The 20,107-nt window shown below is 39.4% G+C and overlaps 1 protein-coding gene across 2 annotated transcripts in view; it reads left to right on the top strand.

Moving 5' to 3' along the window:
* Window positions 1-20,107, top strand: part of LOC122816680 (kelch-like protein 20) — a 745,290-nt gene that overhangs the window by 124,241 nt on the left and 600,942 nt on the right. For both annotated transcript variants that reach the window (XM_044089646.1, XM_044089647.1), the window contains exon 3: window positions 4,143-4,329. In XM_044089646.1, the coding sequence (XP_043945581.1) occupies window positions 4,143-4,329 (187 nt within the window). The remainder of the gene's footprint in view (window positions 1-4,142; window positions 4,330-20,107) is intronic.

Raw genomic sequence — 20,107 nt, 5'->3', positions numbered from 1 at the left:
TAATGAACATCCCAAAGTAGCAGATAAAATTACAAAGTAGACTGTGTCAAGGTTCCTGTTGTCAGTGCCAGATGTCTTAAAGTGTCACTTGATGTTCTCCTGAAACTAAAACGCATTCATGTCTGTGTAGTAACAATGACTTGGTTTCATCGTAAAGACCATACTCCATTCCTAACTTGGGTTTACTGCTTACCATGCATTCAGACCATAGTGAAACTGTGGGGGTGTTTTCCATATTTGATAAAAGCTATATTATCTCTAGGCAAATTCCCTGTGACCCACTAACCAGTTTTATTGAATTCCAACAAAATAATCATTTTGTAGCCTGTAGTAGGACACTTCCATGTCCCCAGGCAGCAACAAGAGATTCTTAAATGTACTCGCTGAAAATACCCATAACGCGGACCACTTCTGTTGTGGATGATTTTAATTATCTCTTAATTAGCTGATGCACCTGTACCTCAAAAGTTGGGTATGCCAAAGATTCCTAGACTTAGGAATTATCTTTAGAACAAATAGTAAACTAGCTTACTAGGGGGCTGGACTTTTCTAGACCTTGTCATTACTAACCTAGATCCCATAGGCACCACATTCATCACATTTTTATCTGTGGTTAAATCCGACCACTGATTAATGGTCTTATCCTTTTAAGTTTCTAACACTCCCACAGGAACACCTCTGAATTTAAGGACTTCAAAAGAACTGTCTTTTACTCATACTCTGTGATGAACTCTCAAAATATATTTGCAATATTACTAGTCCCAACACAGCTTCAGACGCAAGGGGACAGAAGACCCATCAGCCTTCCTAGCCTGATTTGCAAAACTGAATTCCACTCCCACCTAAAAAAAAATGTATTAATCTAGCAGTCCATGCTAAAACAAAATATAATGAGAATTTCTAAAATAAACAATCACAATGGTTCACCCATATAAATAAACTCTATAAGGAAAAAAAGAAAGATTTGTCCTATAACAAATATTTATTTATTGTTATTTATTATTTACACTTTGTTGACTAGATTAGTCCTAATAGGACAATGGCTTCTTTTCAGGGGAGACCCAAGGTAGTATTCATACTGACTAGGGAAGTTTGGCCAGGGTTCTGAGGAACTTTGGGATATTTTACATTCACCTGAACTTCCACCAACTCAGGCAATGGGTCATTGGGTAAATGTCTCGTGCAAAGGATGCTACACTTCTGGTGCAGCACTTATTTATACAACATTGCAGCATCAGTATTGAAAAATGATTCGACTACCTGATGACAAAATTGCACCCACAGCCTTCTACACCAAATGCAAGTGTGCTACTTGTTGAGCTACTGAGACTGCTAAATCAACCCACATTAATGGACCCTATCAAGATGATTTGCAAAGAACTTAAAAACGACTATCGAGAAGACGAAAGTAAAACAGAACCAAATATAGCATCTGAAGCTAAGGATAATTCTAAATATTTTTCTAAATTTCATTAGGAAATTAAGAAATAATGGCCAACAGTGCTTTCATCTAATCCAAAATGCCATTGCCTTTTCACTTCTAAGACTTTTAAGGATCTTGTTTGGAGGAATAGCTGGGGTAGGACGATGAGAGTGGCTGCTCCAGGCACAAAGTGATAGTGAGTGTAATAGGCAGATGCCAGTGGGACCTTGACTTGGACTCTTTTTGTCCTGATATCACTAATATGCTTGCAGTTAAAATTAGTGCTAACATCACCCCAGAAAAAGTTATTGAAGTTCCACAAATTCTTAAGTCCCTTACACCCCAACTCCCTGCAAGATCAGTATGGAACTTGCCCTGAAAAACTAAAACTACAACTTCAGTGGGCCCAGGCAGTACACCTCAATACCTAATTAATAGTCCCAAACATGCCCTCACAGAACCCTTCCTGAACTTCTTAATTTAAGTTTAGCCGCAGGCTAGGGTATGTCTCTGAAGAATAGAGAATGGTTGATGTGATGCCCTTTCACAAGGGAGGGTTATCACAAAACCAAGGAGACTATAGACCTGTCAGCCTTCCTGTCCTGATTTGCAAAACCATGAAATACATCATATCCAGCTTCATAAACTACTGTATCAAAAGCTTCATAAAGCTAGACCCTCAACAGTTTTTGTCAATGATAGGTCTCGTCTTCTAAACTTAAACTTCTCTGAAAAGGTCATAGAGGCAGTGATAGTATCCATTCATGTCATGCAGCTTGTATGGATCGAGAAAAGATGTTTTACAAAATTGCTCATGTTGGCCTGTGATAAGGTGGATAGCAAACTGGCAGAAGGATAAAAAAACACTTATTTAAAATGACAGGTGTTCCCTCAAAAAACAAGACTGTAACTGGTTGTATACCTCAGGGTCAGTATTGGGTCTCCCTCCTTTTCATCATTTACTTCTCTAACCTCTAAACCATAAAACCAGATGTATAACTAGCTAAATGTGTTAATAACAAAATCTGTGGGTAATTGTTCAATTATGTATTCCACAGAATCACTACAGCAAGGACTAAACATTACAAAGCAGTAGTATACAGAAAAAGAGCTAAAATTCAATGAAAAATAGTGCAGCATTGTCATATTTGGTAAATATCTGTCACATTCAATTTACAGTTTAACCTGAACTCCACTCCAGACTTGCACAGAAACCCAGAATCTTGGCACCTTGGTCAACAGCCCCCTTTGCATTGACCACCATGTAGTTAGGAAATCCTTCTGTCTAGCCCATGTAATATCTAAAGACATCTCTTCACATCAAAAGACGTTAATAGCCCTCTGTACCCAGCTCTAATCAGAACAGTTATATAGTACACTACTTCCTTTGGTATGTATCTACACAGTCACATCATGCAGCTTGAAAGGCAGCAGAGGTTCCTAACAATAAAAAGATGGCTGGTCTGAGGACCCTTAGCTGACAAGAGTGGCTTGAATCCCAGTCCCTATGTTGCGTTTCTTGTAGACTTCTGAGTAGAGATCTGTCTTTTATTCTGTGCCATTAGAAACCCAGCCCTCCTTAATATCTTGCAACTCCACAAGATGGTAAGTGCCACTAACACTCATGCTAAGGATTTAAATCACCAACATATAAATAAAATACGTTTACTATATTACCCAATGTTTACTACATTTCTGGAATGGACTGACTTCCCATATAAAACAAAGTGATACTCTTGCATCCTTCAAGATCAGCTGTTAACAATTGGATGGCCACGTCTTTCCCTGAATTCTTTTTTTTAGTACTGGCTTCTGTCAATTGTGTGTCAGAGGTTAATATAGTAGTAGCATATACAAATACTTAGATGCTTCTTTACATGAAATGTTAACATTTTGTGCTATTTCCTTATCATTGTATCTAATTAGAAGCAAAATGGTTATAACCTTTTAAAGAATTTGGAGTTACTAGATTAACAAGTGTGTTGCTGAACAGATGAATGTCCAATTTGTACACTTAGGTTACTGGTTGGATATTATATAAAATTCAGATAGAGAAAACTGAGCAAACTCCTTGTGCTTTAGGATTTGAGTAGAACAAGGATGTTTGCAGAAATTTGGGTGTTACTTCTTGAAGACAACAAGCAGTGTAAATTTGGATAAGGAAGTGTTTTTTGATGATGGGGTGGGAGGAGTTTTAGTGCACTTTTCCATGCATGTATTATTGCTAGACCCATTTCCAAGATATTGCCATATTTGTCAATATTTTGCCATAGTAACAAAGTAGTAGGTAGAATTTTGAAGTCTACTATTTTTTGGAGGTGGCATCTTGTTCAGCTTTTATTTTTTACCTTACTCATTCACCATGTATATATGTAGGTCTTTCTCCATGGAGGTGTCCAGGGCTTCTTGTGGTTGTTCCCAACCCCCACCTCATACAACCTTTACTGTGCTGCTGCCCAGGTTCCTTTTTTACCATCTTCTCCCAACTGGACTATGAATTCCTTAAATCTGTCTAACCCTTCTTATAGGTCTCATAGCAAGGGATACATTCAGGGTTTCATTGTTTTATTTAAGCAGATTTCATTTTTATGCCTGAATAGTGAATTAACTTGCAGTTTAGTTTCTGTACTATGCAAACCACAGATTACAATCATATTTTAATGAAGCTGTATTTGAACAGTTTTAAAAATAGTACAAGTAACTGTAGCATCTTTTGTAGGTGCTGGAGCATGTTAGACTACCCTTAATTAGCCCATATTACATCCACGACACTATAGAGTCTCACAGTGCAATTAAGGAATCCTTGGAGTGTCATCGTCTCATATCTGAAGCTAAAGACTACCTCTTATTGCAAGACAGACGAAGTGAGCTGTTTGGATCGAGAACACGTCCTCGAAGGTCAACAGGTAAAGAATATTTTCATCCTTTCATTGCATGTAATGTAGTTTGCTGTCCTAGGAAATCAAATTGTTCTAGTGATTGTATTTAACCTACAGTATAGCGCAATTTGGGAACCATTTGTTCAGCACTGGCAAGTATTAATGTAATGCGCAGACAAATTTAAGGCATGCTTTCAGATGGAAACAAGGCCACCTGTTTATTTTGTTTATTTGTCATTGTTCAGCCCTCACCAGTTACTGGTTTTGAAGTTGTAGACTCAATGGAGTCCTGGGGGAGAAAAGCTCCAGAAAATTACAAATTACAGATTTAACATAAGAGTAGGTTATTAGAGAAATGCTATGTACACAAATGAAGCAAAATTAAACAAATAGAAGAACACATTTATTAATAGAGTGCACATATTAGTACATTGCAGTAAGAGTAATATTTACAGGCAGTCAAAATTTTAACAGTTTAACATATTAGCACAATGCAATAACAGAAACAGTCTAAATTTTTCAACAGTTCTGCTAATTCATGCAGTTAAATTCTAGGCTACTGAATTGTACCATTCTAGGAATTATGCTAATTTCTAGAGTTTATTAGGGGTACAAAACAATGGGAGGCTATTATGAATTTTAGCTTATAGAGAGTAGCTATTGTGTAGGGAGATTATGTTGGGTGGGGGCAAGAGCATTCCCATAGTGAAGTTAGGTGTGTGCGAAGTAAGGTTTTGAATGAAGAGAGGCTGCTGGTGGTGCGGATGAAAGGTGGGAAGGAATTCCAATGGCGTGCTAGAGAGAAGGACGTTAGATATTTGCCTGATGGGCAGGCAGGTTTATGCAGTTCAGTTAGATTTTGGGAAGTCGATCTCAGAAGTCTGTTTAGTTGGTGCATTTTAAAGGTGGTGGCAAGAGAGGGACAGAGAGAGGGGGTGAAAATAAGTTTGTGTGCTTGGACGAGTTGAATATAGATGAGGTAACTGGACAGCTCAAGCCAGTTCAGTTGGTGTAGGGCAGTGCAGTGATGGGAAGTGGATCTATGGCCAGTTGCAAATTTTGTTATTTTATTATAGCAAGAGGAGAGTTTAGTCTTGTGGGAGGATTGTGGTTAGTAAGAATTGAGGCACCGTATAGGAGAGATGGGATAGGTAAGTGTTGGTGAGATTGAGCCTAGTGGAGGGAGAGATGTAACTGTTGTGGCGGTAAAGCATGCCTATTTTTGTGTGTGTTTTTTTGATATTTACTTGTAGATGATTATCAAACTTTAGCTGGTCATCGATCTGGACTCCTAGTAGTTTAGCATTAGAGATTATTTTGAGAGGAGTATTAATTTGACTGGTGACTGAGAATGAGGTTTTATTTAGGGTAGTGGTTTTGGAAGCAGTAAATATCATGAGTTTAGTTTTAGTAGCATTGAGTGCTAGATGGTTGTCCATCATCCATTGCTCAGTGGAGGAGAAGGCATCTTGGGTTAATTTAACTAGGGTGGGTATTGAAGAGGCAGAGCAGATTATTGTTGAATCGTCGGCATATTGGACAAGGTTGGCATTTGGGATGGCTTGGTAGAAATCGTTTATGAATATATTGAATAGGAGGAGGCCTAAAATTGAACCATGGGCGTATTGAGAAAAGGGGAGGTGGCTTTTTTTCCATATGACTGCTTGTTGCCTGTTTGAGAGGTAACTGGTAAACTAGTTAATAGAGGAGTAGGATAGATTTAGTTAGTTTAGTGAAAAGGTTGAGAGATGGTGTTGAATGCCTTAGAGAGGTCAAAGAGGAGAGTGGACACAATGTGGCGAGTATCATGGGCCTTATTAACTGTTTCTAGGAAGGAGAGGAGAGCTGTGGTAGTGCTGTGGCCGGGTCTGAAACCATCTTGAGTAGGGGTTAGAAGTTGGTTGTTTATGAGGTAAGGTAGAAGTTGTAGATGGATGCATTTTTCGCGAAGTTTAGAAATGGGGGATAAGATAACAATAGGTCGAAAGTTTGTGATATTATTGTTATTACCACCTTTAGGGAGTGGAATAATAAAGGCCTTTTTGCAGAGCTGGGGAACTTGACATTCAGCAATAGATTGATTTATAAGAATGCAGATGGGAAGAGCTATGCCTTCTGCGGCAACTTTTAAGAAATATGAGGGTATATCATCAGGGGCATTGGAGCTGGGTTTCAATGTTAGTAAAAGTTTTTTTATGGTAGCTGTAGGGATGGGGTTGAAGGAAAAAGGAGGAGGTTGGGAGGAGGAGATGGTAGGAGAGGGAGGGATAGGTGGAAATATCCGCTGTGGCGCCCCCCCCCCCCAAACCGGGAAAAGCCGAAAGAAAGTTATGAATATCTTCCAATAATGTACACTGGGTCTAATTTTTTTACGTAATTGTCTAGAATTATGTGTGCTTACTTTTTATATTCTACTATATATTGCCAAGACTCTTTGGAAGCTTGCCAAAATGTGAGCAGTAATTATTTCATAAAAGGCTACAAAAACTAGTAATTGTAAGAAAGTTCCTTACTTCATGTCTGCTATTGGTGACAAACTCCACTCTATATTCTTCTGTGTGCTGACACGAAGAAAGCTTAGGAACACACTGATATATGTGCAGTGATATTTTACATAGTTTATTATACACATTATGTTTCATTTACTAATTAATTAGGAGCATCAGCTGTCTGATGAGAAGGCACCACGTGATATGGTGCACCTCAGTCTTCGAAAAATCACTTGAAATTCAGCAGTGCCATCACCACTGAATCATTAAGAGGCTTAAAAAGAAACATATAGTTTAGCTTATACCAATCAGTGTAAGTTAAATTTCTGTAGCTTAATTAATAAGACTTGATATTGCGCACAAAGCACTTGTATAAATTCATGTTTCAGATAATTACATTTTTTGTAGTTGCAGAAGTTTTTAGTTGTAATGTATGCTCAGTGTAATCAGACTTTTGAAAACTCACTCCAGCATTTTATCTCCATGGGTTATTGTTGTGAACAGGGATTCTACCAGTTTGATGGCTGTAGATTGGACCATCATTATTATTTTTTTTAAATGCCACATGGACAAAAGATCTTCAATTTCTTTCTTGCTATACTTGTGATGGTGACTGAAGTACAAGTTAGGTCAATTTGTATTATATCTAAACCTTTTACCATATGATGCCACAGTTGAATTTTAACTGTAGCTTTGATCACAAGTATTATATATTTATTGTTCAGGAAATGTGAAGATTAACTAAATCTAATGCATCTCAAGCTAGGATACCTGAATTACAGTTAGTAGACGTGATGAACAAGCTTAAGGCTATGGCCATTGAGTAGCTTGATGCCCCTGATTCTGTGTTTTAACTCACAGGTACCTATGTGGTCATCTAGTTTCTTCTTTGAAGGTCTGGATTGATGGCTATGTTTAGATAAGAAGGGAAGTCTATTCCATAGGTGCAGGAGTCTGTCATAGTTCTTATTAATTTTTATCTCTGAGCCATATACATAGATTAGTGATACTGCTCGCTGCCACAACTCTGTATTTCTAACATAAACCTTCTGATAGTCATACATCATTGTCTGTGAACCTGCTTAATATCCCACTGTTTAAAGGTTCATAGATTAGTACTAGGCTGAATGCTATTGTGGACCATTTTAAACCTAGCCAGGTGTCAGTTTTTGGTGCTTAAAATTAACCTATCCTATTGAAGTTTAGATTCATCTCTTTCCAAGATTCATATCTGTATATTACTATAGTGATAATTACTAGGTTAAAACATAGAATTTTTGAGGGAGGCTCATGTTTGGATAAAGCATTTAGGACATCTTCCTGTCCATTATTAGTACAGGGGGATGTCCTTTGGTAAAGTACACATTTCCCATCCATTGACCCGGTTTATACTTAAATGTGGTCAGGGATGAGCTTTGTTTTACATGATGGGGAGTCTGTTCCAGAGCAGTGGTATCCTCTGAGAAATGTAACTGTTTCCCCAAACTGTTCTGTTAATGTTGCAGAAGAGGTTTAGGTTTCTGGATCAAGTGTTTCTGGTACCATTTGATTTGGGGAAGTGAGTTAGAGGATGCCATGTATACTAGACAAAGGTCATCCCTTGGCAGTCTGTAAGAGACTGGATCTATACCAATAAGGCTTTGAGGCAGACCATGTAGGACATATTGTTTAGGCTTTGTAGCCTTTTTGTAAGATATATCTGCAGGCATTTTAGGTGTTGCATGTGTCTAGAGAGATACATGCCAAAAGGGGCATTATACGCAATGATTAGACTACTGGGGCTGAATAAAGTGGATAACAATATCCCTGGATCTAGAAGCAATCCATTTGTTTAGCAGCTGCACAGTATAGAAGGACTTCCTTACCACAGTGGACACATACTGATCAAAAGTTAGGTCACTGTCCATATAAGTTCCAAAGTCTTGAACTACTGGGTCAGCTCTTACAGGTCTGATGTCATTGTGGTAGTTCCCTGGGAGAGTTGACGTTTTGGAGGTGACAATAATGCATTTTTGTGAGACAGTTTTAGTCCAGGCGTCTGGCACCTGTTAACTATCTCATTGGAAGGTTTGTTTCAAACAGATGAGTCTTTTGGAGATTCAGTCACTGCTCCTAGCTTGCAGTCATCTGCAAGCGTAGTTAGCCAGAACCCTTTTGTACTGGCTTTTATTTCTGAGAAGTAGATGCTAAACAGAAGAGGTCCTAGCATCAATCCCTGTGGAACTGCACTTGCACTAGTGACTGGTCTTTTTGTTCCCCTATTTTGATCACCTGTGTCCTATCTGTAAGCCACTTGGCAATCCAGTAGGTGATAAAGGAGTTTATTCCTAGTTTATTATGATTCTCTCGTATACCTGGGTGGAGAGATTGTGTCAAAATTCTTGACCAAGTTGATGTAGGCAGTATATACTGTTTTTACCTCTATCCATTGCTTTGGTGACCTTTCAAAGAAGTCCGTCAGGTTGAGTAAGCATGACCTGCCTTTGATGAATCCAAATTGAGATGGAGCCAGTGTTTGGAGGTTCCCTGTGTCCTTATTGATTAGTTCCATGATAATTCATTCCATGGCTTTACATGTGATGCTGGTCAGAATTAGGATATGTAATTGCCTGTGTCGGTGGAAGGTTGTCCCTTATACAGGGAAGTAACTGTTGTCTTTTCCATTTGGATTCAATCTGTGTGTTATTGGATCTGACTTGGATCCAAGACCAGCCATATACTAAAGAGTTCAGCTCATCAAGCTCTGCTTCCTCTATCCATAATCCCTCATCAAGATTATCCCATATCTTGTTTGCCACCATTCCTTGACAGCAGCTTGGTTGATTGCCCCACCAAAGTGTATCCTTTTTTTTTACTGTTTTAGATTACCTAAGAGTGTTATCTAAGTCCATTACCCTTGTTTTTCTGGAAACTCCAAATTTATCTCCCAGACATGCCACCCCATCAGAGAAGGGATGCAGCCACTGAAATTCAAACTGTTAGAAAATCGAGTCATCCAAGAAGTCCCACCAGAGCAGTGTAGACCTGGCATGTATTCAAGGCTTCTTTTGGTTCCAAAGAAGAACAAGGACCCTGAGCCAATTTTGGATTTGAGCAAGTGGAATTGTTTTGCAAAACAGACTAAGTTCCAGATGGTCACAGTGCAGTCTATTCTACCTGTCTTAAGGAAGGATGGCCGGATGTGCTCAATTGACTTCAAGGATGCTTTCCATCATATAAAGATCGAGAGGCATCCCAGAAGGTTTCTACTCTTTTGTCTGGGAGCTAAGCATTATCAATTCCGAGTACTGACTTTCAGTCTTACCACTTCCCCCCAGGTGTTCACCAAGTGCATGGCAGTTAGGGCATCCTGGCTCATGCTGCAGGGGTTCTAGACCTTTCCTTACCTGGATGATTGGCTCCTAATCTCCTCCACAAGAACATCTGTGGTCAGGGCCAAGGAAATCTTATTCCAGCTGTGCAGCTCTTTGGGAATCACAATCAAGTATCACATGTCCAGCTGTCTCCCTATGAAAATGAGACTTCATAAGCTGCCACTTATGCACAAGTTTCTTAGTTTGCAAGATTCCTAGTCTGCAGAGTATTGGCCATATGAGATCTAGCCTTTTCCTTGTTGTCTTGCCTAAAACCCCTGGTTTATCTTATTCTGAAACTCATAGGACACATGGCAGCCACCATCTGCTTAGTTCCCCTGGCAAGGCACTACATAAGGGTTCTGCAGTGGACATTGGCAGTACAATAGTCTTATCTGAATCATCCGATGGGTTCCCCATTGTACTGACAAAGGTCTGTCAAAATCATATTAGATGGAGGTTGGAGTCTTCCTTGGTGCCCACCAGGAGACCATTCATTATGATCATGATGAACTTTTGTCTTCTCTGGCGGGGGGGCATTTTGAAAGGATGACTGTCCAGGGGACCTGAACCATTACTGAGGCCAGTCTTCACATCAGCGTCTTGGAGATGAGGTGGGGGGTCCTCCTTGCATTGCAGGCTTTTATTCTTCCCAACACCAAGTGCAGCAACTATTATGCCTTAGTCCCTACTCAGGGACAGTCACCTAGGGATGCTCTTGCTTTGTCCCTGGGTCTTCTGTGCACCTACCCCCTAATCCCCCCAATAATAAAGTTTCTTCAGGAGACAATCCATTGCAGATCATCTGTAGTCCTCATTGTCCCCCTTTGGCCCTGTCAGGTGTAGTTCCCCTTTCAATGGCCTCTTCTGAAGTACTCTTCTTAGGTCCTGGATACCATTCTGGATCTGATCTGTCAACCAGTGGGTCTGGACCTGTCCAACCTTCAGACTTTCAGGTTAACCTCATGGTTTCTCCAATTCCATATGGCCAGAAATCCAAAGCTTTTAGATAGAGTAGTGCATATTTTGTCTTCCTTACATAAATTGTCTATGCATAAGGTGTATGCCAGTAAGTGGCAACGTTTTGCTTGTTGAGTTTACCTGTAAGAGTTTGGATCCCTTTTTAGCTCCTTTGGAGGTCATTCTAGACTTCATAGCAGATTTGTTTAACTCGGGTTCTAGTTATTCTACTATTAAAATGCGATTGGCAACTATTTCCAAGTTTTACATTGGTACGGACAATATGCCTTTAGCTGCTCTTAAAATTTTGAAGACCTTCCTTAAGAATGCCTTTTTTATTACATCCTTCAGTCCAGCACCCTGTCCCCCCATGGGATTTACCTTCCATGTTTCAGATGCTGGCTGCAACTCCCTTTGAACCTTCTGCTGTGGTTGACTTGAAGTTGTTATCTTGGAAGACATTATTCTTAGTAGCCACTACTTCCACCTAGAGGGTGTCAGAACTGAAAGCTCTCTGGTTATTACCTCTGTACTTGTTTTTTCTTAAAGACAGGGTGTCCCTCCACTTGGATGCATCTTTTCTTCCTAAGGTGGCTACAGAGAAGAATTTGAATCAGGCCATTCATTACCAGTGTTTTTCCTGAATTTTCCAACAAGGGGGAATAGCCTACAGTATTTTTCGGTGTAAATAGACAATTGAGGTTTTACTTGGACAGACGCAAATCTTTTAGAAAGTCTAAATAGTTGTTTGTTTCCATTTCCAAGGCCTGGTTGGACATGCCAGTGTCTTAAGGTTACTCTTTCCAATTGTATTTCTTTTGGGTATAATATGAAAGGAAAGTCAGCCATTCTACTAGAGCTATGGCTACTCTTACAGCTTTCTTCTCCAGGCCTGTGATGGATGATGATTGTGCAGCTACTACTTGGGTAGGTCCTCACTTCTTTGTGTCCCACTAAAAACTTGACATTCAGTCTAGGTCCAGAGTTTATGTTGGTTCCACCATATTGTGCAGTATCGTTCCATGAGACCTCCCTAGAGTTTTACTTGGCTGAGAACTCTGTCCCACAGGTTGAATCCAGATAGAAAAGACCTCATAGGATATGAAAGTTAATGTATTTACCATAATGATTTCTGTCTGGTTCAACCTTCAGTCCGTCCTGCCCCTGCCTTTATGGCAGGTTTCTCGCTCATGGGATGACCGAGTCAGGGAGGTTGTTTTCCTCCCGTGCTTTTAGTTTGGGCAGTATGGAGCATTGATATGAAGCTTGATCTAAGATAATCTTGACGAGCAAGGGATTATGGGTAGAGGAGGCAGAGCTCAACAGGCTAAAGTTTTCATTATATAGCTGGTCTTGGAACAGAGTTGGATCCACTAACCCACAGGCTAAACCAGACAGAAAGGGACAACATAGATCTACCATTATGGCAAGTACACAACTGTTGAGCTAATGTTGTCAATTTTCATTCTTTCCTCAACTGTTGAGTTCTTATCTGATCCTTGGATCCATCTCTGCTGTTACTAAAGCTGGTGGTAACCAAAAAGCTCTTCAGCTCCTCCCTTACCCATAATGCACCGACCCCTAACATACCCCAGATCTCGTTTGCCGTTTTTTGCAAAAAGACGTGGTCAGCCTGAGCTCTCGCACTTATATTAAGATAAGTGATTTTTTTCTTGATACTTTTCTCCTAACATATAAATGTATTCTTGTTTCTTACCCTTACACACTCTGTGTATTTCTCTTTTACCACTGCTGATATTTTTCCCTATAATCTCTATTGTACATGTTAGTATGTTAGTGTATTTCTTTGTACCATTGCTGGTATTTTCCCCTTTTTCTCTTTGTAAGTTTAAAAAAAAAGACAACTGGATGTGCTTGATAGACATTCAGGATTTGTATTATCACTTAAAGTTGTGAAGACAATCTAGAAGGTATTTACACTTCTGGCTGGGAGCCAGTCATTATCAGTTCAGAGCACTGCTCTTTGTTCTCACCACAGCAGTGGTAGCAGCTCACTTGTTTCCATATCTAGATGACTGGCTCATTACTGCCTCAACCAAGCATCTACTACTATTACATCAGCCAAGAGATCAGGTGATCTAGACTTGTGCTCATCTGGGAATAACCGTAACTTACAAGAAGTCTCAGTTACAACCAAATCAAACCTTGAAGTTATAGGAGCAGTCTTCAACTCAAAACCAATGACAGCATCTCTTCCTCTCTCAAGAGTGCAGACTGTCAGATTCCAGGTCAGGAAAATAATTCTTTGTACCAAAATTTCAGCTCACTTAATTCTTCAAGCTTAGGGGTCGATGTCAGCTGCCATTAAATTGGTCCCTCTGGTAAGATTTCATATGAGAATTCTACAATGGATGTTAGCAACACAGTGATCTATTCTTTCCCAATGCATGTTAGCACAAAGAAAAATCACTCAGGCGTGCAATAAATACCTTTGATGGTGGATTTGTCAGATCAGGTTGTACAAGGTCTTCCTTTCATTCTCCTTTAACCTAAGGCTATAGTGACCACAGATGCTTCCCAGATTGGGTTGGAGGCACTTCCTGCGGAAAATAGTCTAAGACACTCGGTCCCTCAAAGAGGCCAATTTGCATATCAGTGTTCTAGAGATGAGAGTAGTGCTCTTAGCATTGTAGGGCTTCCAAGATACTCTCCATTTAGGGACATTCGTGATTTAAACAGACAATATGTCAGTAGTTTGGTGCATCAACAAGTAAGGAGTAACCAGATCTACCCCTTGTGTCGAGAAACACTCAGAGTGTGGCAATCTCATCCATCACTTTCTGCTAGCAGTGCATGTTCCGGGGAAGTCTAATGTGACAGACAAATTGAGCAGGTCCATTCTTCTACCTCACAAGTGCTTTCTCAACAAGAAAATGGCAGAAATTATTTTCCATCAGTGGGGTCAGCCTTGCTGAAATCTTTTTACTTCTCCACTAAACAACAAATGCAGCAGCTATTTTGCCCTAATCCCCCCTCTGAGGGAATCACAGAGGGATGCTCTACTCCACAATTAGCACCCCTGTCTGCTTTATGCTTACCTGCCAATTCTCCTAATTCCAAAATTCCTGCAAAAAGTTTCCAGATTGAAGAGTAAAGTTATCCTCATTGCACCTTACTGGCCTTGACAGATTTGTTTCCCTTTCATGTGGCCTCATCTGCTTTACCAACCTTGAATTCTAGGTCCAATTCCAGACCTCCTGTCTCACCCAACAGGTATCATTTATCCAGATATCTCAAACCTCAAGCTGACAGCACAGTTTCTCCATTTCCATTAATAGCCAAACAACCAATGCTGTCTTCCCCCATTTGTCATATTCTTTTATCTTCCCATACGCCTTCTACAAGAAAACTTTACACAAGTAAATAGAAAAGGTTCATTTGCTGGGCACAACAAAAACACACTGAACCCTTCTCAGCTCCTGTACATAGTATACTTGAATTTTTGGCAACAATTTTTAATGAGGGAGCTAGCTCCTCAACAATTAACGTTCAGTTAGCAGCAATCTCTAATTTTCATGTTGGATTTGAAAATTCTTCTGTGGCCTCTTCTAAACTTTGTAAAGCATTTTTGAGAGGCACACTCCTGCTAAGACCCCTGTATAAAGATCCTACTCCTTCATAGGATGTGAAGTTGGTAATGCAGGCCTTAATTCATTCTTCCTTTGAACCGGCAGATAAATCCAGTCTTCAGTTCCTGACCTGGCTAACTATTTTTCTAGTGGCCATTACCTCTGTTAGAAGAATTTCAGAACTTCAAGTATTGTCCTCTAAGCCTACCTAATTGATCTTTCATAAGGGTAGAGTCACATTATGTACCAACACTTCTTTCCTTCCTAAGGTGGTGTCAGAATCCAATATCAGTCAGTCCATTTATTTGCCAGTTTTCTTTCCTAAAATTGAAAACGAAGGTAAATATGTGTTGCATCTATTAGATGTTCACAGATGATTATGTTTTTAGTTACACAGAACAAAAGAAATTAGAAAGACAGATCAATTATTTGTGTCCTTTGCAGATGCTAAATTAGGAAGACCAGTTGCAAAGGTAACCTTAGCCAGATGGCTGACAGATTGCATATCATTCATCTACAACAAGCGGTGTCTAACCTTAACAAAACATCTAAGAGCCCATTCAGCAAGGTACATGGCAACATTTTCAGTGTTTCTGTGTAGAGCTTCCACAGACGACATATGTGAGGCTGCAACCTGGGCCAATCCTCATAGTTTTATCACTCATTACAAACTGGATCTGGTCTCAAGGGGAAGAGCAGCCTTTAACTCAACTGTGCTCAGGAATATCCTTCCTTAGAGTCCACCCAGGATTTCGGGTAGCCAGGGACTCTGTCCCAGCAGTTGAGGATAGAATTAAAATTGACAACGTCAGATAAAAAAGATATGTACTTACCATAACATTCCATCTGTGTTGTCCATTTTAATTCTTCTTCAACTTCCCGCCCACCAACCCCCAACCTTTATCACAGTAGGCTTCTGAAAGAATGGGATATTACAAGGACACCATTGTCCTTAATGTTGAGCTCCAAATGTTTCTTCTGTTCGATATAGGTTTACTGTTAAAATGTGAAACGGCCATTAACGCAAAACTGGGATGTTCAAATGCATGTTTCCAGTTTCCACAATGCCAATTTGGAAATGTTCGATTCCACATTAGCAAATGGTAGTGTACATTCACTAATATGAGATCGACATTCTAACTGAAGATCGCACTACAGTGAGGACTGGGAAATTTACCCTTTTCCTCACTGTAGTGCAATCTCGGAGTTGGAATATATAATATGCAAGGGGTGTAGTGGGCACAGCCTCCCTCCACATAGGGGGTGCAGGGGGGATCCCCCCCCTGCAAGGCAATAAAAACATGTGCTTTATACTTAGTTTCCACGGCAGCTTCACCACAGCACCTTTTTCCCTCCTGCACAGTAGCTGATCTAAAAGTGAGGAAGGCATTATAGCCTGTCGCATCCGGAATAATCCCCACCACTTTAAACCATGTTTATGTCACTACATAGATGTCTACTTCCTCCAGAGTGAGGAGGGCTTGAAGGGAGTTGGATCTCTTGTTTAGCCTTCTAGCACTGAACTGTAACACCTTCATATTTTCTTTTGCTTGTTTCATTATATCGGCAGGTATATCTGGTTGGCATTTTGGAAAATAAAATAAAAAAGCACTATGGCGTAGATAATGTCTTTGCCATATTTAAAAGGTTAGAAGGGACAGGTGCAGGCCACCCCTGGCGAACCAACGTGGTCTATCTATCATGTCCTCCCTAGCTGATGCATATTGGACCCCCTTTGAATGTTACCAAAAACTAAACTAATTATTGAAGTCTGCTTTTTTGCTCATATTGAAGCTTCATCTTTGGAGACTGTAGAATACTGATCAATGCTAGGCTCATACCTACCTGGGACACACAATCTAAGAGCAAAATCATATCTCTCTTCATATACTCTTCATGTAGTCAAAGGAGGTATTTGTCAAGTTATTGACACCCACATGTTCTGTCTATGACAGAGTCATACTGGTTCTTGTTGTTCAAGGACTTGAGTGCAGGTGTGATCTGATGGATCCTGATACCCGACAGACAACAAACCTTCACTCTTCCATCCACAGCCAGGTGAGAGGAATATCTGGGGTCACGTAAAACTAGAATGTTTGGTTTAGTGGATACCTGCCTTAACTCTGGGACTCCTTGCACTATGGGAAGTGGTAGCTTTAATAGACAGACAGTGTTGTTGGACAATACTTTGTCTGTATTGCATTTTAGAGGTCTTTGAGGTTTAGGCAAGTTAATCTTTAGAACCTCAGCATATGAAGGATTATGTGTAGTGTGATGCTTGGGTGAGGTGTAGTGTGTCATGTACTGTTGACAGACCTGATGTCTGAGATGTCTATGTATGAGATTGTAGCCTCCAGTGCCTTTGTATATATGTACATCTCTTTCACATCCTGTGTTATGATGTTTGAGTAATTGTTGATCATCAGAATGCATTAGATATTTCTTACATTGTCTCACGATACCCGTCTCAGTCAGGCTGGATGCAGAATTTGTGGGGAAAGTACTGGTCTATAATTTAGACAGGAATGATTTAGGAGGTCGAGGGGACTATAACTGCTTTAATGATGCAGTGGTTAGTTTAGATAGACTTATTAATGAGCAGCAGAAAAAGTGCCTATTGTCTTTGGCTGGGATGTACAAATATCCCTGGTAGACTTTACTGCTGCTCAGGTGTAATTTATTTTGTTTGGTGTGGGTTACTGAAGCCTCAAGTGTAGATTGCTAGTGTTATATGGATTTGGAAGGCTTCCGGTAGATAAAAAAGACTTCCACAGCCATACAACATACTGTAGAGCAAGTCCAACTGCAGTGCTCATTGACATGAAGTGCAATTGAAATATGCAAGGAAGATTAAACAATAGCTTTTTTCTTCCCTTTTTGATGAAAAATCTCACAGTTCAGGTACAATTTTAACGTTTTCTACCCTGCCAAATTCCCACCCTCACTTCCAGATCTTTGAATTTCTAATCACAAGATTTGTTATCTATTTGACAAACCCATTAATACAGCTCTTCAAATGCTCAGTGCTCAACATCTACTAAATGCATATGTATCTCTCATACTGAAGTAACTTTATTTCATATGAATGCAGAATTTTTAGTAAATGTATGTCTAATTGTTAATGTATATTACTGAATGTCTGTTTAAAAATGTTTGTAATATGTTGGAGCTTTTCTCTTCAGGCCTCCTCTGATAAAGGGTGTTTGACCAAGCCCAGTCAGACAAACCTGGAAAGCAAAAGCAAAATAAAATAAATGTTATTAAGACCCAATGTTCAGGTCATCAGGGAGTGTGTTTCCAAAAAAAAAGGTTTTAAATAGTACAAGGTCTGTCAGGCACAGGTCTTCTGTATTAACGGAATATGATATAGAGAAGAATGAGAGTTGCTGTAATCTTTTTGCTATAAGACAGGTGGTGGTGCTGCAGTAGCATTGTCGCCTTACAGTAAGACGTTGTCCTGTTCGATTCTCAGCTAGAGCGTCTTCTATGTGGAGACATGCCTGAATGGGTGTACCTTCGTTGAAGATTGTGCGTCAGGGCCGGCAACTCGGCACGTAAAAATCTGCTGCCAATCATTAGCGGACCGGAGTTCCGCTGTGGCGACCCCTAACCGGGAAAAGCCGAAAGACACACACACACACACACGTCTTGAAGCCCTTTGATCCTGTTTGTGAGGAATCTTTGTACCATTTGGTATGTGAGTAGATTATAGAAAATGGTGTTGTATTCTGTAATTGCATTTTTAACCACCTTTATTAAATTATCCCATAAGACACAGAAGGGCATACATTAACAGAAAAGAAAAAAAAAGACATATTAGCGTTTTGCCATTCACATACTTTTTTCTATGTAATTATCATCAGCACAACATTACATAAATTGCTGAATTCCTGCCTTCCCTTAAACCTCATTCCTCCTCCTCCTCCTGAACATCTTTCTGCATATATTGTTCCCACAATTCCCATTTATTTCTATGTAATTTGCTCCTTCCCTTTTCTATAGATCCCTCCTTCAATTCTGTTTAATCTCTTTTATAATATTCAATACTTCAGATACAGTTGGTTTAGACTTCGATTTCCATTTTCTAGTAACTGCACTTTTTGGCAGCCAACAGAATTAAATTTAATAAGGCCTTACTATATCTACGCAATTCTGATCCTGTTTCACAGCTCTAAAAGTATATCCTTAGTTACAGCCATTTGTTCACCCAGTATTTATTTATTGACATTTGGTTACTGGGAAAGGAAAGTCCGACTGCGTAGAAGCCCTTTTTCAGTGGAGGTCCAGGGAAAAAAGCTCCAAATTATTACAAAACATTTTAAGAACAATGTTACAGTTTTCAAAAATAAAGCAAAAACATCTGCAGTTTAAATAATTAATAGTGGATATATTAAGATATCACTTGCAACTATAGCAAATTAGACATAATATAAAAACATTGGTTAAGAGTCGATAGAAAGTATACGCCAATCATTTAATATTTAGAGAAATTTTAGACAGTTTGTGGAAAAATTAAAGATAAATTAGTCTAATACAAATAAGAATTGCAATATGAACTGAGGGAGAAAAGGGTTATAGTACATTTAGAGAGAAAGTTGGGGAAGAAAATTAGATAGTAAGTGAAGAAGGGAGAGTTATGAGATATAAGGAATGAAAATATACTTGTTCATATTTAGGGATATAGTTTATTCTTGTTCTGAGCAAGAACAAAGCCAGATTTTAGCTAGGAAGTCTTTCAAGTAGTTTTGAAAGATGGGAGGGAGGGTATAGACTTGATGGATACAGGTAAGAAGTTCCAAGCCCTAGCAGTCCTGTACGAGTACAGACAATGCCTCAACAGATTTGCTAAGTTTGTAGACAGACAGGAGTTTTTGGTCACTGGATCGCAATGGCTGACTGGGAACATAGTTGTGTAGAATTTTTTTAGTGCTGGATAATTTATAGGTGGTAAGAAGTTCTGTGTATCTTAGTTGATGTGGCACTTTTAACCAATTTTAATCTTTTTAGTGCTATACTATACAATGGTGGGTTCTGAAAGGGGTATGTGCTGCAAATGTAGCAGCTTTGTTATAACATTGTTCAAGTTTTAATTTTTGTGAATCCTGGAAGTTAGTAAGGATGGAAGTGCCATAAAGAAGAGTGGGAAGGAAGGAAGTAGTGACAAACGTAGTTTTAGTTGTGTCAGTGAAGTTTTTGGCCTTGTTAAAGCTTCCCTAATTTTTTTTAGTTTTTCTTATGCCGTTTTGTATAGATTGCCATCCACTGTCAACCCAAATAGTTTGCTATGAGAAGTGACTACAATGTTTGTGTTGTCAAGATAGATGATTTTAAATTTTGTTTTTTCATGAGAGAAGGATTTGGGGGAAAAAAGTAGTAGTTTGTTCTTTTTTGGGTTGAACATGAGGTGTGCATT

Source organism: Protopterus annectens, chromosome 12.part0 (genome assembly GCF_019279795.1).
Source record: "Protopterus annectens isolate FY-2018-M chromosome 12.part0, PAN1.0, whole genome shotgun sequence".
NCBI lineage: Eukaryota > Metazoa > Chordata > Ceratodontiformes > Protopteridae > Protopterus > Protopterus annectens.
This window is presented reverse-complemented; position numbering and strand designations above follow the sequence as displayed.